Source organism: Amaranthus tricolor, chromosome 5 (assembly GCF_026212465.1).
Source record: "Amaranthus tricolor cultivar Red isolate AtriRed21 chromosome 5, ASM2621246v1, whole genome shotgun sequence".
In the NCBI taxonomy this organism is placed as follows: Eukaryota; Viridiplantae; Streptophyta; class Magnoliopsida; order Caryophyllales; family Amaranthaceae; genus Amaranthus; species Amaranthus tricolor.
Window position 1 is genome coordinate 10,883,314 of NC_080051.1, and position 25,960 is coordinate 10,909,273.

The 25,960-nt window shown below is 34.1% G+C and overlaps 1 protein-coding gene across 1 annotated transcript; it reads left to right on the forward strand.

Moving 5' to 3' along the window:
• Nucleotides 1-617: 617 nt before the first annotated feature.
• LOC130813412 (uncharacterized) lies at nucleotides 618-3,020 on the forward strand. The gene is made up of 5 exons (XM_057679249.1): nucleotides 618-621; nucleotides 1,335-1,721; nucleotides 1,781-2,067; nucleotides 2,154-2,302; nucleotides 2,396-3,020. The coding sequence occupies exons 1-5, from the start codon at nucleotides 618-620 to the stop codon at nucleotides 3,018-3,020; spliced, it is 1,452 nt and encodes a 483-aa protein (XP_057535232.1).
• The last annotated feature ends 22,940 nt before the right edge of the window (nucleotides 3,021-25,960 follow it).

Consider the following 25,960-nt stretch of genomic DNA (forward strand, 5'->3'; position numbering starts at 1 on the left):
TAAAAGGAGACAAAGATTTTACGTGGAAACCTTCTTGGCCTAATAAGAAGGAAAAACCACGACCCCCCGGGATTTCAAAAATTCTCACTATGTTTAGGCAATCAATTACAATTACACCAAACAATATTTGCTTCACTTGAAGCTTCTCAATTCTCTAAATGCTTCACTCAAAGCTTCTCTACTTAGGCCTACTTCTCTTCTCTTCTCTTTCTCTCCTTCTCTTTCTCTTCTCACGCTTCTATTCTCTATTCCCTTAGACTTCCCATAAGTCTAATTACAACAAAACACTCAATTACCCTTTACAAGGCCAATTCTTAAGAAGATCAAAATTAAGTAGTTGCTCAAGAAAAATATAATGAATTAATTGGCATTAAAATAACTTAGAATATTTTTCTAAATTAATCTCTCTTTAACGGACACTCTTAATGCATACACAGCTTAACCGTAGCTTCCCTCTTTTATAAAGGGAACAGCCATCAGTGCATTCATCCCACGTTCTCCATGAGGTGCACTTATCCCACGACTTCCATAAACTTACTTGCTCCCAAAGAAAGTGGGAAGTTAGTTGAAAGTAGAGGTGGAAAATAACTGCTGTATTCTTGCACGGTTAAAATTATATGGGTTAAAGGAAGATCCTAAAATGTAGGAGACTAATTCAAAGTAGAGAATAAATCTCTTGGATGTCCGATTTTATAGGAGACAAATAAGAAATTAGTCTTCTCCATGTTTTTAGGCGTTAAAAATCATTTGCCAATTAATAAATAAATTTAATTAAGCAACTAACTAAATTTTAACCTTTTACATTAACTAAAACAGAAAACGTAATTTTCGTTACTTCCAGTCAATGTCTTCTTCAGACCTGTATCGTGGGGAACAACGCACTGTCTCCATCTACAACTATCGTCAGGACTTCAACTCTAGGAACAGTAAACTGACTTCTAAAGCAATTGCCCAACTTCTTGGATATTTGAGACATGTACAACTTCCACGAATCAAGTCATAGGCTTCATCAACGATTCAAATTAAACCGGATATATACCTACAAAACAATCTCTAAAAATATGTTTGTTTATTTAAAAGTGAAGTCATCATCAAAACCTTAAGAGGCCAACAACAACAATAATAATAATAATAATAATAATAATAATAATAATAATAATAATAATAATAATAATAATAATAATAATAATAATAATATTACTCTTGTTCCGAAGATTACTAATCCCTCAAAGCCAAAATATTTTCGGCCAATCTCTTGTTGCTCTGTGCTTATTGCTAAGATTCTTACGGCTAGACTCTAGAAATTTTTTGCTCATCTTATTGATCCTGCTCAGTCAGGCTTATTCCTGGTAGGCAAATCTGTGACAACATTTTGCTTGCTACTGACCTTATTCGAGGTTATAATTGGGCTAATGCTAGTCCTCGTTGTATACTTAAAGTAGATATGGCGAAGGCATATGATTCTGTTGAGTGGCCTTTTCTTAAGTGTGTTATGCAGGAGATGAGTTTTCCTTCTCAGTTTATCAATTGGGTAATGAATTGTGTTTCTACTGTTTCGTATTCTATTTTGACCAATGGATTTCTTGGTATTCCTTTCAGAGCTCAAAAGGGGCTTTGTCAAGGGTACCCCATGTTTCCGTTTCTTTTTACTCTCTCTATGGAGTATTTCAGTAGATGTTTGAAGAGGAAGAAAGGCGACATTATTAAGTTCCTTCCTAAGTGTAAGTGCTCAGAAGTCATGAAAGTTTATTTACTAATGATCTTCTTGTTTTTCTTAAAGCTGATCTTTCTTCTATGCATGCCTTGAATCTTGTTCTAGATGATTTGTCTATGGTTTCTGGTCTTTCTATTAATAAAGGCAAGAGTGTTCTCTATATTGTTGGTGTTGATAACGCTATGAATTTTAAGCTTGTTCAAGCTAGTCAGGTTCTTAAGGGTGTTCGTCCTTTTAGATATCTTGGGGTCCCTTTATTTGCAAAGAGGCTTGGTATTCAGGATTGCTTAGTGTTGGTGGAGAAAAATACGAGTACATTAATCACTGGGCTGCTAGGAACCTTTCTTTGGCCGGTAGACTTCAGCTTGTCCGAAGTGTTATTTAGAGTATGCATTCCTACTGGGCTCAAATCTTTATCCTTCCTGCAAAAATTATCCAGATGGTTGAAGCTGTGTGTAACAAGTTTATTTGGAGTGGTGGTCGAGATTCTAAAGCTAAGCCTCATGTAGCTTGGAGTCACGTTTTTCTGCCAAAGGCTTGTGGTGGACTTAATTTGAGTCGGCTGAATCTTTGGAATAAGGCTGTCATGTTGAAGAATCTTTGGTCCTTTGCTCATAAGAAGGATAGGCTTTAGATTCGATGGATTAATGATTACTATCTCAAACACTCAGATGTTTTTAGTTATGTTGTTCCTAGCACAACCGCTTGGATGCTTGCAAAAATCTTTGATAGTAGGCATTTGGTAGTGAATTTACAAGACTTGAATGATTGTACTCCTCATGGTCATTTTAGTATGAAGATTGCTTACAAGAAAATATTAGGGCAATATCCTAAGGTTCCTTGGAGGGCAATTTGGTGTAATAATAAGGCGACTCTTAGGAGTGTGGTGTGCATGTGGCAAGCTATCCTTAATAGGCTTCCTACTATTGATAGATTGTGGAAATGGGGGATGTCTTGGGATCCATTGTGTAGGCTATGTAATGTTGCCCCTGAGACTAGAGATCATTTGTTTGGAGATTGTGTGTTTATTCGGAAGGTTAAAGCCTTCGTTTGCAGTGACTTTCATTGGCCGACTTCCTTTTCTCAAGATGTTCGTATTATGAATCATTTGAGTAAGAAGAAACGTAATACCAAGACTCTTGTCATTACTATGTCCTGGGCAGAGATCATCTATCATGTGTGGTTCCAAAGAAATGTCAAAATCTTTGGGGGAAAGAGTATGGATGAGCAACAACTTGGGAGGATGATGATCTTCAATGTTGCAGCTCGGCTTTCTGATAAACAGAAACAGATTCTTCTTGTATAATTGTTGTTGGTTGTTTCTATGTGTTGTTTTCGTTTGGTGTGCTTGTTTGTTTGACTCTCCCTTGTGTGGGGTTTGTTAATCCCCCTCTTAGCGTTTAGGGAAGTGTGCTTTTGGTAATAAAATCTTTAATTGCCAATAATAATAATAATAATAATAATAATAATAATAATAATAATAATAATAATAATAATATAACTCTTGACACTCTCTCTCTACATGTGAGAGGCGATTAGGATGTCGCCACAGCAATTCTGCAGATCCGGCAGCAACTCGTACGGCTTAGGCCTCCAGTGAGGCGGATTCCAGCCTCATTTGCGAGCCTTCCACAACCTTGAAGGAGCAGCAACTAACATGTTTGGGTCTTTCTCTTTGGGTAGCTCCTACCCACCCATGGGACAGAGAGGGAGACCACGAAAGGTGTTGGAGCAGCCACAGATACCGCCGGTAGTGGAGAAGGTGGCGCCAGTTTCAACGCCCGAAGAATCACAACTAGTAGCAGAGGAGTGCTCCTTAAGTGCCCAGCTCGTGTCTCTGATTTCAAATCGAAATTGGGCTGCCATGGTGTAACAAAAAGTTGTATGCGGCAGTGATGATGAAGGTTTGAGTGTAAAGCATCAACAAGTAACATCAGCACCCACTGTACTACAATCCCCACCAGGTATGAAAACAAAATCTCGAAAGAGCAGTAGAATTACCAATGAAGATATAACTAAGGAAGTTAGATATCTTGAGAATGTTGTGGTGTGTTTTGTTGTAGGTGCTAATCCCCCATCCATGTTATTGACGGTTTCAATATATGAAAAGACCTAAATGTTGATAAAATTGGAATGATAAACAAAGGCGTTTTTCTGGTCAGATTAAACAGGATCAAGAGAAAGCTTGTGGCATGACTGGGCTATTGTTTGACAAAAAACACTATTATTAAGCCTTGGGATGCAAATATGTCATATGAAAAGAATAGCATCACCACCATGCCTATTTGGGTCAAACTACCAAAACTGAATGTAAGATATTAGGGTGAAACTACATTGAGGAAGATTGTGGGATACCTAAGCCGAGTGCTCAAGATTGACACAGCCACGTTAAAGATAGAGCGTATGTAGTATGCCCGTGTATTAGTGGATATGGATATCATTGAGGGATTCTCGGAGGAGCTATACTTCACAAATGAAAATGATGAATTGGTGACACAACCAGTGCAATATGAATGGCTTCTGTGGTGCTGTAAATGTAGTCAATTTGGACACACAAACACAGAATGCAGGGTTGGTATCGAGCAAAATAAAAAGCATGAGAACTTTGCGGTGGATGACGATGGTTTTAAGCCAGTCAAACCTAGGTGGGTACGAAAAAGGAAAGAGAAGGAAACCGATGCTCAATAAAATGCATTAATCCAAGGATAGTTGAACAACAAAACCAAGCGGATGTAGCACCGTGTGAGCACCTAGACAATACAATTCTACAAAAAGGGCAGGAAAATATGCAGATACCCATTAGGTGAGAAACTACTACCCTCATTATTAGTAATGAATTTGAGCTGCTGCAGGACATAGAGGACAATGAAGAGCCAAGGCCAAATTTGAAAGAAACAAAAAACAGTGAGACTAGCATAACACAGTCCACAGGAGAGGAGGGAATGAAGGGGACACACCCCGATATCCCTCCTGATAAATAACATACTTACGTAGAACGTAAGAGGGCTAAACAAGGCAAGCAAACAAGAAGAGGTGGCGAGGTTCATCTCCTGTCATAACATTAGCTTGTTTGGTCTTCTTGAAACAAAGGTCAAGAGGAACGGGCTAGACCGTCTTTACCAGAAAGTATGCCCAGGTTTGTGTTCACCCATAACTTGGATTGGCACAAAGGAAGTAGAATTGTAGTAGTATGGAAGAGTGCAGATATGAAGGTGAATATCATGAGATACCATAGTCAATATATTGATCTAGAGGTTTCTCCTATAGATGGCAGCAGCTTTTTATGCACATTTGTTTATGGCGCAATGGGTAAAAATACTAGACTGGAGCTCCTCAATCACCTAGAAGATATAGGGCACCAAATATGCAAACTTTGGATTATTCTTGGTGACTTTAATTATATTGCAAATCTCAATGAGAGGATTGGTACCACCCACAAGCTCACAGAAATCATCCCACCGAGACAATGTATGGAGACTTGTGGCTTATACAACCTGAAAAGCAATGATCGATTCTTTAATTGGAATAATAAACAAGCAGGGAAGTCTCGGGTTATGAGCAAGACTGATAGGTTTCTAGGTAATCACCAGTGGGAGGAAGCCTTCCCTAATGTTGAGGTCACCTTTCACTCGGAGGAAGATTTCGATCACACAGCTATGGAAATTTGCTTCTTCAACCCTATCAATGCTAAGAAGCCTTTCAAGTTCTACAATCACTAGGGTAAAGATCCAGAGTTCGTGGCTATGGTTAATAGTGTATGGTGTACAAAGATCCATGTATTCCTGAATTTTCAGATCCTTAAGAAAATGCAGCTGTTGAAACCTGTGTTGAGAGAAAAATTCTCAAAAACTCATATCGAGGACCAGCTCAGGCAGGTAGAGCACCATCTCAGTGTTACTCAAAATTATATGCACTCTGCGCCCTTGAATCCCATGTATGCAAATCAAGAACAGATTGCAGTGCAGAACCTAAGGAAAGTGAAAGCTGACTTTGCCTCCTACATTAGTCAAAAAGCCAAACTTAATTGGCTAAAATATAGAGATGATAACACAAAACTGTTCCACAAAAGCATTAAGAATAGAAGAAATAGAAATACCATTCCAACTCTTATCATAGATGGCATCACAACCACAGAGCAAGGAAAATTCAGGAAGCGTTCCTCCTGCACTTCAAAGGCATCATGTGTGGTAAGTTGGAAAACAGACAGCGAATCAATATGCATATCATTAGAGAAGGTCCAATCCTAAACGACAAGCACAGAAATACCCTCAACCTGTATTTCTCTTCTAATGAGATAAAGGCTGCGATGTGGAGTATCCTTGAAGAAAAAGCTCTGGGTCTTGATGGATACAATAGTGGTTTCTTCAAAGCAGCGTGGGAGGAAGTAGGGGAAGATATAGTACAGGCAATCCAGAACTTCTTCAATACCGGTGCCCTTCTCAATGCTTGGAATGTGACTGCAATCACTCTCATCCCAAAGAGTGCTTGCCCTAATGATCCTAGTGACTTTAGACCTATATCCTGTTGCCATGTTATTTACAAATGTATATCTAAATTGCTGTGTAATAGGATGATACTGGTGCTTAATGATATTATCAATAGTTTGCAGCTTTTGTTGCAGGATGTAGCATTCTACACAACATCCTCCTATATCAAGACACGTAAAAAAATTATGAATGGAAGAATTGCCTCGCTAGCTGCCTCCTGGATTGACCTTCGTAAAGCTTATGACATGATGGACTAGGAATTTATCAAAGACACGATGATTGCTCTCAACTTTCCAGAAAAATTTGTCAGAATTGTCTATACCTGCATCTCCACAACTCAATTTGCCTTAATGTTGAATGGCCAACCCTCCGAGCTCTTTCGATCAACAAGAGGCATATGACAAGGAAACCCAATTTCCCCCCTTCTTTTTGTTATCGGGATGGAATACCTATCTAGAATCCTAAAAAGTATCCAGGAGATCAAGCAGGTTCAGCTTTCCCCCCAAATGCAAGAAATTGGGCCTCAACCACCTCATTTTCGCAGATACTTATGTTGATGAGTAAAGGGGACTCTAGCTCAATCCAGGTTCTGATTGAGAGCATTAACCTCTTCTCTAAGGCTTTAGGACTTCATTCAAACTACAATAAATCCACGATGTTCTTAGCAGGCTTGAGCAATGAATAAAAAATTTTAATGGCAGAAGAACTCCAATTTCCCCTAGGAAATCTCCCAGTTAAGTACCTAGGTGTGCCTCTCTCCTCAAAGCGCAACATAACTGCCGATTGCGATGTCCTTGTTGACAAGATGACTAAGAAAATTAGGATTTGGCATGCAAAGTACTTAATGTATGCAGCTAGACTTCAATTGGTGAATGCAGTGCTCATGAGTATCTCTAGTTTTTGGTGCCAAATGTTTATTCTCCCTAAGAGAGTACTAAAGGAAATAAACTCTATATGTCGTGCATATATATGGCATGGAGATGCGAAAAACACTTCGTTGGGTAATGTGGGTTGGCCTAATGTCTGTACTCCTAAGAAGTCAGGAGGTCTTGGCATTCGTAATCTCGAAGTCTGAAATGTTGCGGCAGTTGGAAAAATTGCCTGGCACATTAGCACTATGCTAGACTCGTTGTGGGTAAAGTTGGTCCACAAGGTGTATATGAAAGGAGGTAGATGGAAACTGTTTAATCCACCCGTTACCTCAAGTTGGGCTTTTAAGAAGATATACAGTGTAAAAGATAAATTATGGGACTCGATGGAGCAAAGGAACTATTCCATCAGCAAGGTTATACCAGAAGTTGTAACCCCCCCCCCCCCAACAGGCAATCCAGAACTTCTTCAATACCGGTGCCCTTCTCAATGCTTGGAATGTGACTGCAATCACTCTCATCCCAAAGAGTGCTTGCCCTAATGATCCTAGTCACTTTAGACCTATATCCTGTTGCCATGTTATTTACAAATGTATATCTAAATTGCTGTGTAATAGGATGATACTGGTGCTTAATGATATTATCAATAGTTTGCAGCTTTTGTTGCAGGATGTAGCATTCTACACAACATCCTCCTATATCAAGACACGTAAAAAAATTATGAATGGAAGAATTGCCTCGCTAGCTGCCTCCTGGATTGACCTTCGTAAAGCTTATGACATGATGGACTAGGAATTTATCAAAGACACGATGATTGCTCTCAACTTTCCAGAAAAATTTGTCAGAATTGTCTATACCTGCATCTCCACAACTCAATTTGCCTTAATGTTGAATGGCCAACCCTCCGAGCTCTTTCGATCAACAAGAGGCATATGACAAGGAAACCCAATTTCCCCCCTTCTTTTTGTTATCGGGATGGAATACCTATCTAGAATCCTAAAAAGTATCCAGGAGATCAAGCAGGTTCAGCTTTCCCCCCAAATGCAAGAAATTGGGCCTCAACCACCTCATTTTCGCAGATACTTATGTTGATGAGTAAAGGGGACTCTAGCTCAATCCAGGTTATGATTGAGAGCATTAACCTCTTCTCTAAGGCTTTAGGACTTCATTCAAACTACAATAAATCCACGATGTTCTTAGCAGGCTTGAGCAATGAATAAAAAATTTTAATGGCAGAAGAACTCCAATTTCCCCTAGGAAATCTCCCAGTTAAGTACCTAGGTGTGCCTCTCTCCTCAAAGCGCAACATAACTGCCGATTGCGATGTCCTTGTTGACAAGATGACTAAGAAAATTAGGATTTGGCATGCAAAGTACTTAATGTATGCAGCTAGACTTCAATTGGTGAATGCAGTGCTCATGAGTATCTCTAGTTTTTGGTGCCAAATGTTTATTCTCCCTAAGAGAGTACTAAAGGAAATAAACTCTATATGTCGTGCATATATATGGCATGGAGATGCGAAAAACACTTCGTTGGGTAATGTGGGTTGGCCTAATGTCTGTACTCCTAAGAAGTCAGGAGGTCTTGGCATTCGTAATCTCGAAGTCTGAAATGTTGCGGCAGTTGGAAAAATTGCCTGGCACATTAGCACTATGCTAGACTCGTTGTGGGTAAAGTTGGTCCACAAGGTGTATATGAAAGGAGGTAGATGGAAACTGTTTAATCCACCCGTTACCTCAAGTTGGGCTTTTAAGAAGATATACAGTGTAAAAGATAAATTATGGGACTCGATGGAGCAAAGGAACTATTCCATCAGCAAGGTTATACCAGAAGTTGTAACCCCCCCCCCCCCCCCCCCCCCCCCCCCCAACAGGCAATCCAGAATTTCTTCAATACCGGTGCCCTTCTCAATGCTTGGAATGTGACTGCAATCACTCTCATCCCAAAGAGTGCTTGCCCTAATGATCCTAGTGACTTTAGACCTATATCCTGTTGCCATGTTATTTACAAATGTATATCTAAATTGCTGTGTAATAGGATGATACTGGTGCTTAATGATATTATCAATAGTTTGCAGCTTTTGTTGCAGGATGTAGCATTCTACACAACATCCTCCTATATCAAGACACGTAAAAAAATTATGAATGGAAGAATTGCCTCGCTAGCTGCCTCCTGGATTGACCTTCGTAAAGCTTATGACATGATGGACTAGGAATTTATCAAAGACACGATGATTGCTCTCAACTTTCCAGAAAAATTTGTCAGAATTGTCTATACCTGCATCTCCACAACTCAATTTGCCTTAATGTTGAATGGCCAACCCTCCGAGCTCTTTCGATCAACAAGAGGCATATGACAAGGAAACCCAATTTCCCCCCTTCTTTTTGTTATCGGGATGGAATACCTATCTAGAATCCTAAAAAGTATCCAGGAGATCAAGCAGGTTCAGCTTTCCCCCCAAATGCAAGAAATTGGGCCTCAACCACCTCATTTTCGCAGATACTTATGTTGATGAGTAAAGGGGACTCTAGCTCAATCCAGGTTATGATTGAGAGCATTAACCTCTTCTCTAAGGCTTTAGGACTTCATTCAAACTACAATAAATCCACGATGTTCTTAGCAGGCTTGAGCAATGAATAAAAAATTTTAATGGCAGATTAACTCCAATTTCCCCTAGGAAATCTCCCAGTTAAGTACCTAGGTGTGCCTCTCTCCTCAAAGCGCAACATAACTGCCGATTGCGATGTCCTTGTTGACAAGATGACTAAGAAAATTAGGATTTGGCATGCAAAGTACTTAATGTATGCAGCTAGACTTCAATTGGTGAATGCAGTGCTCATGAGTATCTCTAGTTTTTGGTGCCAAATGTTTATTCTCCCTAAGAGAGTACTAAAGGAAATAAACTCTATATGTCGTGCATATATATGGCATGGAGATGCGAAAAACACTTCGTTGGGTAATGTGGGTTGGCCTAATGTCTGTACTCCTAAGAAGTCAGGAGGTCTTGGCATTCGTAATCTCGAAGTCTGAAATGTTGCGGCAGTTGGAAAAATTGCCTGGCACATTAGCACTATGCTAGACTCGTTGTGGGTAAAGTTGGTCCACAAGGTGTATATGAAAGGAGGTAGATGGAAACTGTTTAATCCACCCGTTACCTCAAGTTGGGCTTTTAAGAAGATATACAGTGTAAAAGATAAATTATGGGACTCGATGGAGCAAAGGAACTATTCCATCAGCAAGGTTATACCAGAAGTTGTAACCCCCCCCCCCCCCCCCTCCTCCCCCCCCCCCCCCCCCACCCCCGAGAAGGTGAACTGGGCTAGGCTGTTTTGGTCAAGGCATGCTCTCCCTAAGACTAGATTCATCATTTGGATCGCTTTTTGAAATAAAGTCAAGACCAAAGACCGCCTATTCAAGCTAGGTGTAACCCCAAATGTATCCTGTCCACTCTGTGGTGATGAAAATGATTCCATTGACCATCTATTTTTTGCATGCAGGTTTACTAAAACATGCTTAGATGTAGTTTTGTCATGACTTGGGTCTAATGTGCAAATACCCTCGCTGAGCAACTTAGCTGCAAAAAAATGGAGAATGTCCTTAATAAAGAAAAAAGTCTTTTGCACCGCCCTGAGCTGCCTAGCATATTAGATTTGGAAAACCCGAAATTAAGTGATTTGGCAAGTAAAAGTCAAGTCCACGGATATAGTCTTGAAGACTATCAAGTACGAAATGAAGGCCCGTTCCACTAGTGTTTGTATCAAAGAAGACGATAAGGATACTAGCTGGATGTATAGGACCATATATGATGTATAGTTTTGGTTTTTTGGATTCTCCTATGGTTCCATTGATTCTTTTTGAGACCTTCGCTCTGGTTTCTATGCACATGAAGAATGTGGGTAGGAAATCCTTCCGAGAAGGTGTACCTATCTAGCAATCTAATGCAGGTATTAGAAGGCAGAGTGTTTGTCTGGGCTTCACTCTTGTACATGTTTTTACGTATTCTTAATAGAATTATTTTCACTTTCCAATAATAATAATAATAATAATAATAATAATAATAATAATAATAATAATATTCATGAGCAAAAGAATAATAATGTGAATAATTCTTCAAATGAAAACCCTAATTTTTGTAATTCATCAAATGATTATTCAAAACTTACCTCTATAGTAATTACAATTATTGATGAAGTACAGAGTGAGGATTACAAGACCTGCACAAAAGAAAAAAAACATATTAATAGCCGAAAATATAAAACCCTAATTTGTATCTTCACATGAAAATTCAAAATTTACCTATCTTTAACCACGAAATTGAACAATAAAGACAAAAATTCAAAATTTCAAACTTATATATAACACAGAAACTTGGGAGAGACGATCTTATACTGTCCATATGGGCTGGTCCTAAAGCCAAAACTTGAAAAATAAAAATGGTCGGTCTTTTAGAAATTAAAGAATAAAATTCAATTTTGACCTTGTATCAATTTTGACCTTAAAAATATCACTTTTAACTAAAAGTAAACCTTAAATAGATCAATTAAAATAAAAAATTTCAATTGTGACCTAAAAGTGAGCAATTGTGACGTTAAACTGATCAATTTCTACCTAAGTATAGTTCTTTTTCCACAATTTTAAAACAATGGTAATAAAATGAGATTTATTCTATGGATGAATTTCAAACAACAAATGAACGATCAATAACACTATTAATAATAATGTTGAAATTTTACAATTTATAAGTACTCTTATTCAATGCAACATGATGGTTCAAATGGAAGTATGGAACATAAGAATACTTGTACTCTTTAATCATCAATCAATTATGGTGATATTGCTCTTCCCATTATGGTTCCTATTTATAATGGACATGAAAATAAAGTTGTAAGTGTAGTGTTTGCTTACCCTTGATGTGAAGGCGGAAGAAGTGTCAATCTCGAGTTATGTTTGTCAATTGATTAAATGAATGCTCTTAAAAATGATGTAGAGTTCATGACTGCTTTTTTACAAAACATTTCAATTTTGATCTAAAAATGATTAATTCAAATCTTAATGTGATCAATTATGATCAGTTATAACTTATTAAAAAAATCAATTTTGACCTTAACGGTATCAATAATGACCTTAAATAGATCAAGTACTGAGCATAAATTGAGAAAAACTATAATTGCGTTGATTGGGCTATCCGTCTCATATTGAGATTCTTTCTCCTAAGAGCGGCTGAATATATAAAAGTCAGAAACAAGTCTTGTATGAAACTGTCTCATGGTGAAATGGGCCTATACAATTTGTCTAGTTTTCTAATTAATAATTTTAAGATTGTAAATAATCGTTTTTAAGGTTACAAGTGATAATATTAAAAGTGATAACTTTAAGATTATATAATGTAAGCACTTTAAATATATAAGTGATCACTTTATAGTTATATTGTCACTTTAAGACTTTAAATTATTACTTTAAGATTTGTGATTGTAAGTGATCACTTTAAAGGTATAAATGTTCATTTTAAGACTATAAAAATGGTTAATTAAAAACTTTAAGTGATCTTTTTAAAGTTATGATTGGTCATGTTAAGATCACAAAAACTTGTGTGCAACGATTGCATACGTGCAACCACTCATAAATTGACCAAATAGTCTGCTGCCTAGTTTTTTTATCAAATTTTTTTAAATACTATACCAAATTTAAGACTAAAAAATCAAATTCAAGACTTAAAAGGCCAAATCTAAGACTAAAAAAAATCAATTCTAAGACTTATGTCAATTTGGTTTTAATTCTTAAATTTGGTATTATAATTTTTTTAAAAAATGTCCATGATCATACTAAATATTCATAAAGCCATGTATATAGGTTTAGTCACATATGAAACCGTTTACAATAAAAAAAAACAAATAATATAAATATTTGGAATAATCTTATCAAGCATCTATAAAGCAATTATATACATTTTGAAATTGGATTTTTAAAGTTCTGAAGTAGTCATACTAAACATATATAAAGTCTTGAACAAAATTTTGAAATTGGATTTTTAAAGTTCTGAAGTAGTCATACTAAACATATATAAAGTCTTGAACCAAATTCAAAAGTGGGTTAGGCTTATGTAATTAAATCGCATAGAAGTAATGATTGCACAAGAGAATTCTTGTTTTAAGATTGTAAGTGATCACTTTAACGTTAAAGCTTATAAGTGATTACTATAAAACTATAAATGTAAATAGGTCTATCCCAATAGAAGTAGTGTCACCAAAATCGTCACATTTGAGAATTTGTGATCACGTATTTGTATTGAACAATCAAATCATATCATACAATACTATAAAAGAGTTGCAAAAAGACAATTGACAAAATCTGAAAACCTTGCCAAATGGATTAAATAGATAGGCTAGAATTGATTACATAACACTATATTTCTCTAAATTGATTTGAAATTAAATTAGATTAATATTTAAAAGATTTTATAACATCAATACTTTATACCTATTGAAAGTTGATAAGAGATCGAATACTCTCTAGGGGGGATGAATAGAGAGTATGCCCGTTTAAAATTTTATTTGGAAGGTTACCTTAAGAGCTTGGGTGACCTTTCAAAACTGTTTTCTAGAACAGTTTTAGGTCGTTTGATAAATCTATAACGTATGTGCGAAAATGAACTTAAACAATAACAAGCGATATGTTAACGAGGTTCGACTCTAAACAGCCTACTCCCTACTTATGGGTTCTCTTCCAACCCGTAGGATTCAACGCCTTTTATTAATGAACTTCAAGACAACTTAGAAGATCTCTCTATCTTCTCTCACCACGTTCTTCCCCTTGAAGAATGTCTTACAAGTTCCCTTAATAAAAGTACAAATCCCAATCTCACAAAAGAGATTACAAATTGAATACTTTAAAAAGTATTCCATGGTTAGGTGTATTTAACAATGAAAAAAATCTAACTCTTTTAAACTCTAGATCCTATTACAAATGTAAGAGTTAGATAAATTAATTTTAAAACACTTTTTGAACATTTTTGAGAATATTAGATCTTAATTCAAGAAGAGAGAAAATTATAAGTGTTGCTGTCTTAATCCTTGAATGAAACCTTATATTTATATATGTCACGCCTCAACATATCCTTGTAGAGTAAGAAAGCTTCATCCGTCAATATCGTTGATCTGGTTAATCTGTGCCTGTCTTCAAGATCTTGCGCTTAAACTCAAACTGACGTGGCACTGACAGCTCATATAATTACGTCATTGTGTGCTGTATTTTGTTATTAACAACCATTGCTGTGCTGCCACATTAGAACTCATACAAGATATTAATACTTCTGCAAAACCAGATAATACAACGTATAAATCTTATTCAAATTTAATTCCTATTTTTTAGCATCAATTTAAATTGTCTTTTCCTATTTTTAGCACCAATTTAAATTGTCTTATTAATTATAGGAAAACCTATAATTAGTAAACCTTGATTTCAAAGCAACTTATTTAATTTCAAATATTCAAATATAAACCGTGTAATAAGCTCTAAATTACAAACAATTTAGTTATTGAAAATTTAAACACAAACGTGTAATTTTAAAAAATATTTAAATGTCTTGAACATATAATCTTATTCAAAATCTTAAATTTAAATTCAAAATTTAAATATAACTTTATTAAAATTATCTCAAGTCATTTAAACTACTTTAAACTTCATTCAATATGTATTTCAGACTTAAAATATGTATCAATTAATCACTTAATATTTAATATGATTTTGAACTTACTTAAACGACTAAATATAATTACGTAATTTATTGTTTAATTTAATATGTGTTTTGAATTAGCATCACTTAAAGGAATTAAGTCTTCAATCTCCCCCTTGATAAAAGTCAAAACCATATTTTCCTAAATCATATTACTAGGTGAACATGAATTAAAAAACATAATAAGAACAATAACTTAAGATATTTTACAAATCACGTTAAGTTATTATTTGAACAGAAACTTTTCAAGATTTTGAAAACTATTTCAAATCAGAATAAGGAACATTATATAACATAGATATAAGCCAATAAAAATATATGCATGGATAATAAATCAATAATATAATACGCATAATAGTAATAAATCATTAACATAATAAACTATTATCCACAATCAACTATTAAACAAACATCCAATCACAATAGATGCAAAAATATATCAACATTTTATAATTAAAGTGTATCATGATTATCAAAATAAATATGAATATCAATAATCAACAAGCACGAAACGGTATTTGAATAATGAATAACTAAGCAACCAAACAGATGAACAATCATCAAGCAAAAACAATTAAGCATCAAACATGATATACATATACATAAATTTCTCCCCTTTTTTGACTTTCATCAAAAAGTAAACAAGGATTAGAATGTTTGGGATTGTTTAACAAAAACTAACCTGATTAGAACCAAATTCATGAGCATGAGTTTAATGCATGGTTGACGTCCAAAACATATATCAAGCAAACAATTTTGTTTTAAGATAATTAAATATCCTTTATTAATTAAAGGTATTTAATTATAATCCCATTTTTATATATGCTATATATGTAACAAATAATTTTAAGAAATTAAAATTTAATTTTCAATTCTCAATATACAAACATACGTATATGTAACCATAATAAAATCATGTAAATAAAATGAAATACTCCCCTTAAATACATACTTAGTATTTAGTCATTATTGTATCCTTTACTCTTGTACCCTTACTCCCCCTTACTTCATGCAACATCATTTAACATGCCTAGTTCCATACGTATATATGCAAAATGATCAGGACTTAAAGGTTTGTAAATATATCAGCTAATTGATTTTCTGTAGGAATAAAAGATAGAGTAATATGACCTTTTTCAACATGAGCACGTATGAAATGGTGACGAACCTCAATGTGTTTTGTACGTGAATGTTGTATTGGATTTTTAGTAATAAAAATTGCACTTGTATTATTACACTTAATTGGAATACCTTTGAGATCAACTCCAAGATCTCGAAGCTGTTGTGCAATCCATAAGATTTGAGAACAATATGCACCAGCAGCTATATATTCAGCTTCAGCCATAGATAAAGCAATTGAATTTTTCTTTTTAGAATACCATGAAATCAATGGATTTCGCAAGAATTGACACGATCCTGAAGTGCTCTTTCTATCCACCTTATGACCAATATAATCCGCATCTGAAAAACCAATTAAACTAAAATCTCCACAACTAGGGTACCATAGACCGAAGTCTGTAGTCCCATGAAAATATTTAAAGATTCTCTTTAACTGCTGTTAAGTGAGATTCTTTTGGATTAGCTTGAAAACGTGCACATAAACAAACACTAAACATAATATCAGGACGACTAGCTGTTAAATACAATAAAGAACCAATCATACCTCTATAAGTCTTTTAATGAACACTCTTACCATTTATGTCTTGGTCTAGACTTAGTGTTACACTCATAGGCGTATTAGCACTTTTGCATTGATCCATATTGTACTTTTTTAATAAATCTCTAACATATTTACTTTGACAAATAAATATGCCATCTTTCTTTTTCTTTATTTGTATTTCTTTTTCTTTATTTGTAGTCCAAGAAAAAATGTTAAGTCTCCCATCATGCTCATTTTAAATTCCTTGCACATAATCTCAGAAAATTCCTTGCACAAAGTATCATTAGTAGCTTCAAACAATATATCATCAACATATACTTGAACAACAAGAATATCTTTTTTTTAGTCTTAATGAAAAGCGTTTTATCAATTTTACCTTGTTTAAAGTTATTTTCAAGTAAATGTGAGCTAAACCTATCATACCAAGCCCTTAGAGCTTGTTTCAAGCCATATAATGCTTTGTTTAGTTTAAACACATGATGAGGTAAGTCACGATTTTCAAAGCCAGGTGGTTGTTTGACATATACTTCCTCTTGTAAGTAGGCATTTAAGAAAGCACATTTAACATCCATTTGATATAGTTTTATATTCATGTATGAAACAAAAGCAACCATAATACATATAGATTCTAACCTTGCAACTTGAGCAAAAGTCTCATCATAATCTATACCTTCTTCTTGATTATAGCCTTGAGCTACTAGCCTTGCTTTATTCCTTATAATGTCTCCATCCTCATTGAGCATATTTCAAAAGACTCATCTAGTTCCAATAATAGTACGATATGGTGGTCTTTCAACTCGATCCCAAACTTTGTTTCTTTCAAATTCATTTAATTCATTTTGCATAGCAATGATCCATTCTGGTTCTTGTATTGCTTCTTTGAAATCCATTGGTTATACAATAGAAACAAAAGCAGAAAATGAACATAAATTTTTAAGAGAGGATCGAGTTTGAGTACCTTTGTTTGGATCACTTATGATGTTTTCAGGAGGATGTTGAGATGATATTCTAAGCCTTCTACGTAGTGTGGATGGTGTGCAATCATTCAAGGAACTTGTTCCTACTTCCTTTGAGGAACTTCTAATTGGAGTATCTAAATCAGTACGTTCAGGAGCTGTTTCCAAGTCTTGAGATTGGGTCTCAAGATCAGGCTGTGAGTCTTCAATGCGCTCAACTTTTCTTTCTTCAACCTAATCAAGACTTTGTATAGTATCCTGCATATATTTCTTTTTATCTTCATTGAGATCACTGGCATCCAATTCATCATCACTTGAATCATCAAAATGTTTATTAAGGTTTAATTTTTAAATCCTTCACTTAATATTCCATTGTCAGATTCATCAAATGTTTATTTAGAACTCTATAAGCCTTACTATTTAATGAGTATCCAAGAAATATACCTACATCACTTCTAGCATCAAATTTACTTAGATTATCCTTACCATTATTATGGATAAAACATTTGCAACCAAATGGTCTAAGGTAGGCTATAGGGTGGTTTTCTTAAGTATAGGTCTAATGAGACACCTATTTTAAGACATAATTTCTATGTTAATAGCCTTAGCACAATAATGTTTGGCTAATCCATTCTCTATAGGCATTATCCTAGCCATTTCCTCTAAAGTGCAATTTTTCCTTTCAGCCACGCCGTTTTGTTGGGGTGTTCTAGGAGCTGAAAAGTTATGGGTTATACCGTATTTTTCACGAAAGGAATCAAAGCCTAGTTGATCAAAATCTCTCCCATGATCACTTCTAATCGAAACTATTGGAAGATTCAACTAAGTTTGCATTTCTTAACAACGTCTTGAAAACGGTTTCAAGGCTTCACCTTTATCTTTCAAAAATCAACCCATGTAAAATCTAGAATAATCATTAACTGTAACTAGAATGTAAAATTTACCTCGTATGCTCCGTACACGCATTGGTACACATAGATCAATGTGTAAAAGTTCACATGGTCTTGAAGTACTTACCAATTTCTTCGGTTTAAATGAACTTCTTACGTGTTTACCTCTAATGCATGCGTCTCTTGTAGGACTGTGTTTGTAGTCAAGAGCTGGAAGTCCCTTAACTAGATCTTTACTTACTAATTCATGCATGGTGTGCGTATTGATGTGACCAAGCCGTCTATGCCATAGCTTTAGATCATCCGTTATAGCCTTTAAACACTTGAAATTTTGAGCTGCAATTTCGTTAGTATTCAAGGCATAAACATTATCATTTCTAAGGGCGGTAATAAATGTATGTCCGATGTTAAGGTTTTTTACAATACATTTCTGTTTATCAAAGATTATTTGATTACCTTTATCACATAGTTGAGACGCACTTAGCAAGTTAAATTTTAGACCTTCAACCAAATAGACATTATCAATAATTTTAGAAGGATCTTACCAACTTTGCCAACACCTAAACTTTTCCATTTACCTTTGTCGCCTAAGGTGATCAAGCCATTGCATCTTTCTTTAATTTCAGAAAATAAAGAAACTTTACTACTCATATGTCTCGAGCATCCACTATCTAAGATCCACTTTTGCTTTTCCTACAAAACAAAAAAAAATAACCTTTCTCAACTTTACTTAGCCAACCAAGTGACAAATTTGGGACCATATATGGGGAAAACCATGTTAGGTGGTCTTGTCCCTTTAGGAACCCATATTTGCTTTATCTGCTCACATAATTCAAAAGGAAAGGAATTCTTAATAATATAATTTTCCTTACGTCTGTAGGGACATGCAAACTTAAGATGTCATTCTTTGCAACAAAACGAGCAAGTAGGTAAGCGTCTATGTTTTTATGCACTCTTAACGAATGTGGGTTTACTCTTATAGTTATGTGTAACATTATTATAACCTATACCACGTTTATCATTAGATCCTTTTTGACGTGTAAGTATTTTTGTAAATTTAGATTCGGAGCAATTAGCTTTATTAAGGCTCTTAAACTTTTCTCAGACTCATGTCTCAAAGTCTTTAGCTCAGATTCAAGATTATCATTTTATTCTAAAGATCAATGAGCTTTTTCATTTGGCTGATATTCTGTTCTTTCAAGACTTTGACAGTCTCTTCAAATTTTAATGTTTCAGCCTTAAGCGATTCATTTTTCTTTATAAGGTCATCATAACCTTCGACATAGTGACGAATTCTATTTTGTAAAATATTTTTCTCATCTTTTAATATTTTATCAATTTGAAAACATGTCAAAGTGAGCTTTAACTAATTCTTCTTTAGAACAAGAGTTAAGAAAGTCAAGTACCTTCTTATGATTTTGATCTAGATCATCATCTTTGTCATCATTAGCCATAACACATAAGTGAGATTGACCATCTTCACTTTCAGATTTGATTGATCCTTCGAAATCACTCCACTTAACAACCATTGCTTGTTTCTTTTTGTTTTTCTTGTAATATTCATTTTTCTTCTTACGGCATTCCTTTACAAGATGTTTAGTAGATCCACATTCAAAGCAAGCAAGTTTGTTAGTTCTAGAATTAGAGTTAGAGTTCAAAGATTTACCTTTGTTTCTAAATTTAAATTTTTTAATCTTTTGCGCATCTTCATGATTCCTTCTAGACCTCTTGTGATCAAGGCGAATGGATCTTCCTCATTATCGCTTTCTTCATCATTGCTTGAGGATTCATGATGTTTCTTTGACTTTAGAGCAAGATTCTTCATGATGGTGTTACATCACTTTTTCCATCATCATGTAGGGTAAGTTCGTGAGTTCTGAGTTTTCCAAGAAGATCGCCAAGTGATAGAACTCTCAAGTCTTAAGCTTCTTCAATGGCGGTGACTTTTGGACCCTATTTGGATCTTGGAAGACACCTCAAGACCTTCTGGACTTTTTATGAATTAGTAAAAGTTTTACCAAGAGAATTCAAACTATTAGTAATTAATATAAAACGAGTAAACATTTCATTAATATTCTCATCCTTTTTCATCTTGAACATTTCATATTGATGCATGAGAATGTTGAACTTGGTACCATTTAATGCATAACACAATTGATTCATTGCACTATAGTTTTTGATACGGATTTCAAATCACTTTGTGAGTATTCGGATTCGGATTTTACCACATCATTTCTTTGTGCGTCCTTTTTCATGGGTACCTGAGGTCCTTTAGTTATGATGTCCCAAAGTTTCATATCTTGATCAATCACAAACATCTTCATCAAAGTTTTCTAATGAGAGAAATTTGTTCCACAAAACAAACGAGGCCTAGAGCACGAACGGTCTTGAGCAAATAACCCTTCTCCTATCGGATCCATCACAAGATATTAATCTTTATATGTGAAACTCAGCTTTGATACCAATTGAAAGTTGATAGGAGATTGAATACTCTCTAGAGGGGGGTGGGTGAATAGAGACTATGCTCGTTTAAAATTTTATCTGAAAGGTCACCCAAGCTCTTGAGTTAACCTTCCATATAAAATTTCAAACGGGTATACTCTCTATTCACCTCCCCCCCCCCCCCCCTCTAGAGAGTATCCGATCTCATATCAACTTTCACTAAATAAGAATCTATGTAGATTATAGAATATTTATATACTTGATTTTCTTAGACAGATTAATATATATTTTTGTATGGTTATATGAATGATAATGAAGTGTATAATATTATAATTTATGCATCAATTAATTATTAATATATATAAATAGTTTATGATTACACATGACTATTAATAGAATTATATATTATTCTATCAAAATGTCATGTGTAATCATAAAATAAACACCTAAGGAGTAACAGGGTTTTAAACAATGAACATAGTGCAATGCATTTAAACACATAATTAAATTGCTGAATTTTGTTTATAGTGTAATACATTTGATATTGAGTATGTACATATTAATTGCTTAATTATGTTTATTAAAAATTCATACTTGTATTCGTTAAGTGCGTGATCATTTTCTTTATATTTTGCTATTTGTAAGTGAAAACAATAATATTAAAAATAAATAATTAAATACTTTAAAATCTAAATTATATAAATTGCCCAACACAAACCATGCATTGTACTGACCCCTATATTAGTTCACACAATATTTGGCTTTTAAAAAATTATCATTTAAGATAGTCTTATTGTAACACCATTTAACACTAGTAGAAGAAGTCTTATTTATAACCCTTTATTTGTATCTTTTGTTGAAATAAAGATTCAAATATAATAATTTGCATCATTTATTTTAACAAAAGATACAAATAAACCTTATATGTATCTTATTAGAACAAACGATACAAAGAAGGTGATACAAATACACTTATTTGTATCTTTTATTAGAATAAACGGTACAAATAAGTCTTATTTGTATCGTTTGTTCTAACAAACAATACTAATAGCAATTTTCAAAGTAATTTCAGCATGCCTTGTGTTATTATACTGAACATGTCAATTCCTCTAAAAATTCAATATCCCTCTACGCAAAAGTTCCTCCAAAAAAATTCTAAAGAAAATCGAACTCCTAGCGTGTCTCATTTCTTTGTTGCAAATTTCATATTCCATTTGGGTAATCAATTTTAGGCATTCGTAAGTCAATCCGATCTGTTGCAATTTGGTTGATAGTCTCCAAAAAATTTAGGGCTTTTGATGATTTTTGTGATGTTGACGAAGAGTAATTCATAAACTGTTATGCAAGTGCCAAAACACTTAAATATAATTGAACATGCATTAACGTATACTTTGGAGAAGGAAGATACTGATGTATTGATTTGTAATTTTTTAGGGTTTGGAACGATTCATGATGTGATTAACATGGAGTTGAACCATACCTTAAACGAGGGAAGACATGAGAAGTGACTTGCTCAAACAAGGCAACATAAGGAGAGAAGTTAGTGGGCAGCAGCGAAAATTGCTCATTCTAGCATGATCTGGCTCGTTCGAGCGATTAGAAATCAGCAGGCAGTGGGCTATTGAACTGGTAGCTCCTTCAAGCATAGGTTGGGCTCATTCAAGCACAAGCCCAGTATACTTCCAACAGTTATAGTTTCATACGTTTGGGGCATTGAAGGGGGTACATTATTTTGTTTATTGCCATGATTGATCAAAAAAGTTATTGTATTTATGGAGAGTTAAGTGTGATTTTAGAAAATGTTATAGCCACTTTCATAAAATCATAAAAACAACACACAATTGTAGAGAGTGCCAATACAAAAGTGAGGGGCTACGGTGTTGACCATAATAGGTTTTTATCTTTGTATTAGTATTTGTGATCCTGATAGGTTGTTCTCAAGATAGTGAGAGTTATTTATATTGTATTGTTGAATCTAATATAAGTAAACATTTGTTCAGGGAGTATCCAAGAAACTTGTAATGCATATTAATTTGTTGCTTGTAGTTTGATAATACGTACTTGAACTTGTTGAGAAACTTAGTACTTGAAGTTTTGAATTATAAGCAATATTAATAAAAGACGCAATTCAAGAAATCCATTTTTAGATCATCAAAGAAAAAAAAACCTTATTCATGATCCGTTTTTAATATATATATATATATATATATATATATATATATATATATATATATATATATATATATATATATATATATATATATATATATATATATATATATATATATATATGTATATATACATATATATATATATATATATATATATATATACATATATATATATATATATATATATATATATACATATATATATATATATATATATATATGTATATATATATATGTATATATATATATATATATATATATATATGTATATATATATATATATATATATATATATATGTATATATATATATATATATATATATATATATATATATATATATATATATGTATATATATATATATATGTATATATATATATATATGTATATATGTATATATATATATATATATATATATATATATATATATATATATATATATATATATATATATATATATATATATATATATATATATATATATATATATATGTAAATAAATAAAATATAGATAAATATATAGGATCGGTTAGGGAAATATATGGTTGGGCCTTGTAAGAAAATGAATCTAGGGAAATAAATAAATAAATAAGTAAATAAATAAAATATATAGGATGGGTTATGGTTTAAGTGAGTATTATTCCTTGTTCCATTCAAAAACATCACGCCTCCTCCTCCTCTCTTCTTTCTTCTTTCTTCTCTCCCTTTTCCCTCACTGTTGAGCCACGAAACCACCAACCAGCAGCCCAGCCGTGGCTGCAACTGGTCTCCCACAACACCACCGGTCTTTCCTTTCTCCTCCCTGTGACGCAACTGCTTCTTTCCCTTCCAAACAGCCATGGCAGTAGCAGCCTAGGGTGCTACATTTGCTGCACGTGTCGCCAGCCACGGTGGCTTGTTTTAGGGTCCTCTCTCCAACCGGTTTGGTCCCGTGCCACCACTACCACAACCTTAATTTACCTCTTTCCCCTTTTTGCTAGTTTTAACTGTGTAAGCCATCTCCTATTCTTCTATTTGATTCTTCTTGTTTTCAATTAAAAGTTTTATAAACTATATTGGTGTGTGTTGATTTTTATGTTTTTTTCATTGAATCTTTTGCGGGTAAGAGTTTGATTGATGAATTGAACATATTTATGTTTTAGGGTTTGAAGTGTGATTAGAAATTATGGGTTATGTGTTAATTGTGTATTAGTTTCGTTTAATCTTATCATAGGTAATAGATATAGTGCTATCTTTGAACATGAAATAATTCGAGTTTGATTTAGAAATGAGATTATTAGTAGTGTGTATTGTATGCTACTTGGTGGTGTGGTGATTAATTGAATTTCCTTATAAGCTGTTTTAAGACTTGGTTGATTATGGTTGTGATAATTAGTAATGATTTTGATTGTAGTTGACAATAGTTATGGTTTAGGTTGTTATTGGGAGTAATAATTGCTAATTGTTGTGACTTGATTATTGTGAATTGCAAGTACTCTTAGTAGGTTGTCATTAAAGTTATACATGCATAATTTTAGTAAAGCCAAGAGCATAATGTCAACTTATCGTCGAGGGTTGCCAAAGTTACTCGTCATGTTGTTTTGATTATATTTCTCTCTAGCTTGCAGAATGTAACAAATGATATCGCGATTCGATAACTCTTAGATTGGTCGTTTTGCTATATTAGTGTTATATTAGAAGTTGTAAGACTTAGTTGTGATTAGTTATTTTTTTATTAACGCGAACTAATATACTCAAAATTAGTTGATGAAAAGGAATTATTCACATATAATTTTACTTTTAAATTGATGAAAAGATTTATGTTGTGTTGAGCTAATGATTTTGACTTGTATTGAATGAGTTGTGTACGTGCTAGAGTAATCGAAAAATTCATGTTGAATAGGTGATAGTGGTTACTTTGGTATTTAGTTGGTATGACAAAGTAGTTAAGGGGATTTATTAGTTTTATTCCTAACTTGTATAGGGTTTCCAGTTCATAGGAGGAAAATAGAACCTTAGTTGGGTAAATTTTGTAATTTTTGGTCGTGCAGTGACGCTTATAGGTATGTACACGCAGTAATTAACCCTTATATACAATTTTCCTTTAAGAGATGATTGTTTATTGTTTATTTTGATGATATGCATTGTATCGAAACTATGAGGTACTAGTGAATACACTTTATATGAAGAGCTATCGACTATGAAATCCTTGCGCTTAAAATAGTTTAGAGAATGAGAGTGTTAGTAGAAGGCGGGGACCACCCCCTTATTTATTGAAGAATTGAATAATGCCTTACTTAGAGTTAGAATAACTCCTTTATAGGTTAATTCATATTTTGTTTGAGTGGCTTAGTGGGTTTCGGCGTTCTGCTATCCCAGGGCGCTCATTAATAGTCGAAAGCGAGAGTTATTCCCATTTAATAAAGTATTAGAATATAATTAGCTGGCGTGACTCAACTGGATTATGTCCGATTGATTTAATACTCCCCTAGGTGAGATCCGAGGGGATCACCGTATGGGGGGCATGAGCATACTTTTGTCTTTGGGTGCCGGGTGGCCGATACTGCCCCTTGACTGAGGTGTTACAATGCGAACCTTGCAAACCCCAATATGTTGGCCTCTTCACTGGATTAGTACCCTAGTGTGTTAGTTTTTCCCGAAGGTAGGACTCGAGAGGGTCAGCTGAAGGGGGTATGAGCTCATACTTTGCCATGGGCGTCGTGTGACCCGATAACGCCCTTGGCCGTGTCACTATGCCATGAAGTAGAGAAAAGATCCACTTATAAAAAGTTATTCAATGATAGAAAGTTTATTCATTGATCTAAAATTATTTAATGATAGAAGGTTCATTCATTGAAAGAAAGCTTACACATTAATAGAACGTTTACTCATTGATAGGAAATTTATTCAATGATAGAGTAGTTTATGCTATGAGGAGTACGCCTAAGTTAAGTTACCTCAAGGGAGTTACCAGTCCCAAACATAGACTATGATCACATACTTTAAGATAGACAAGCCTTATAAGTTCATGTGTTAGGTAGTCTATTAATGCCTTAGTTGA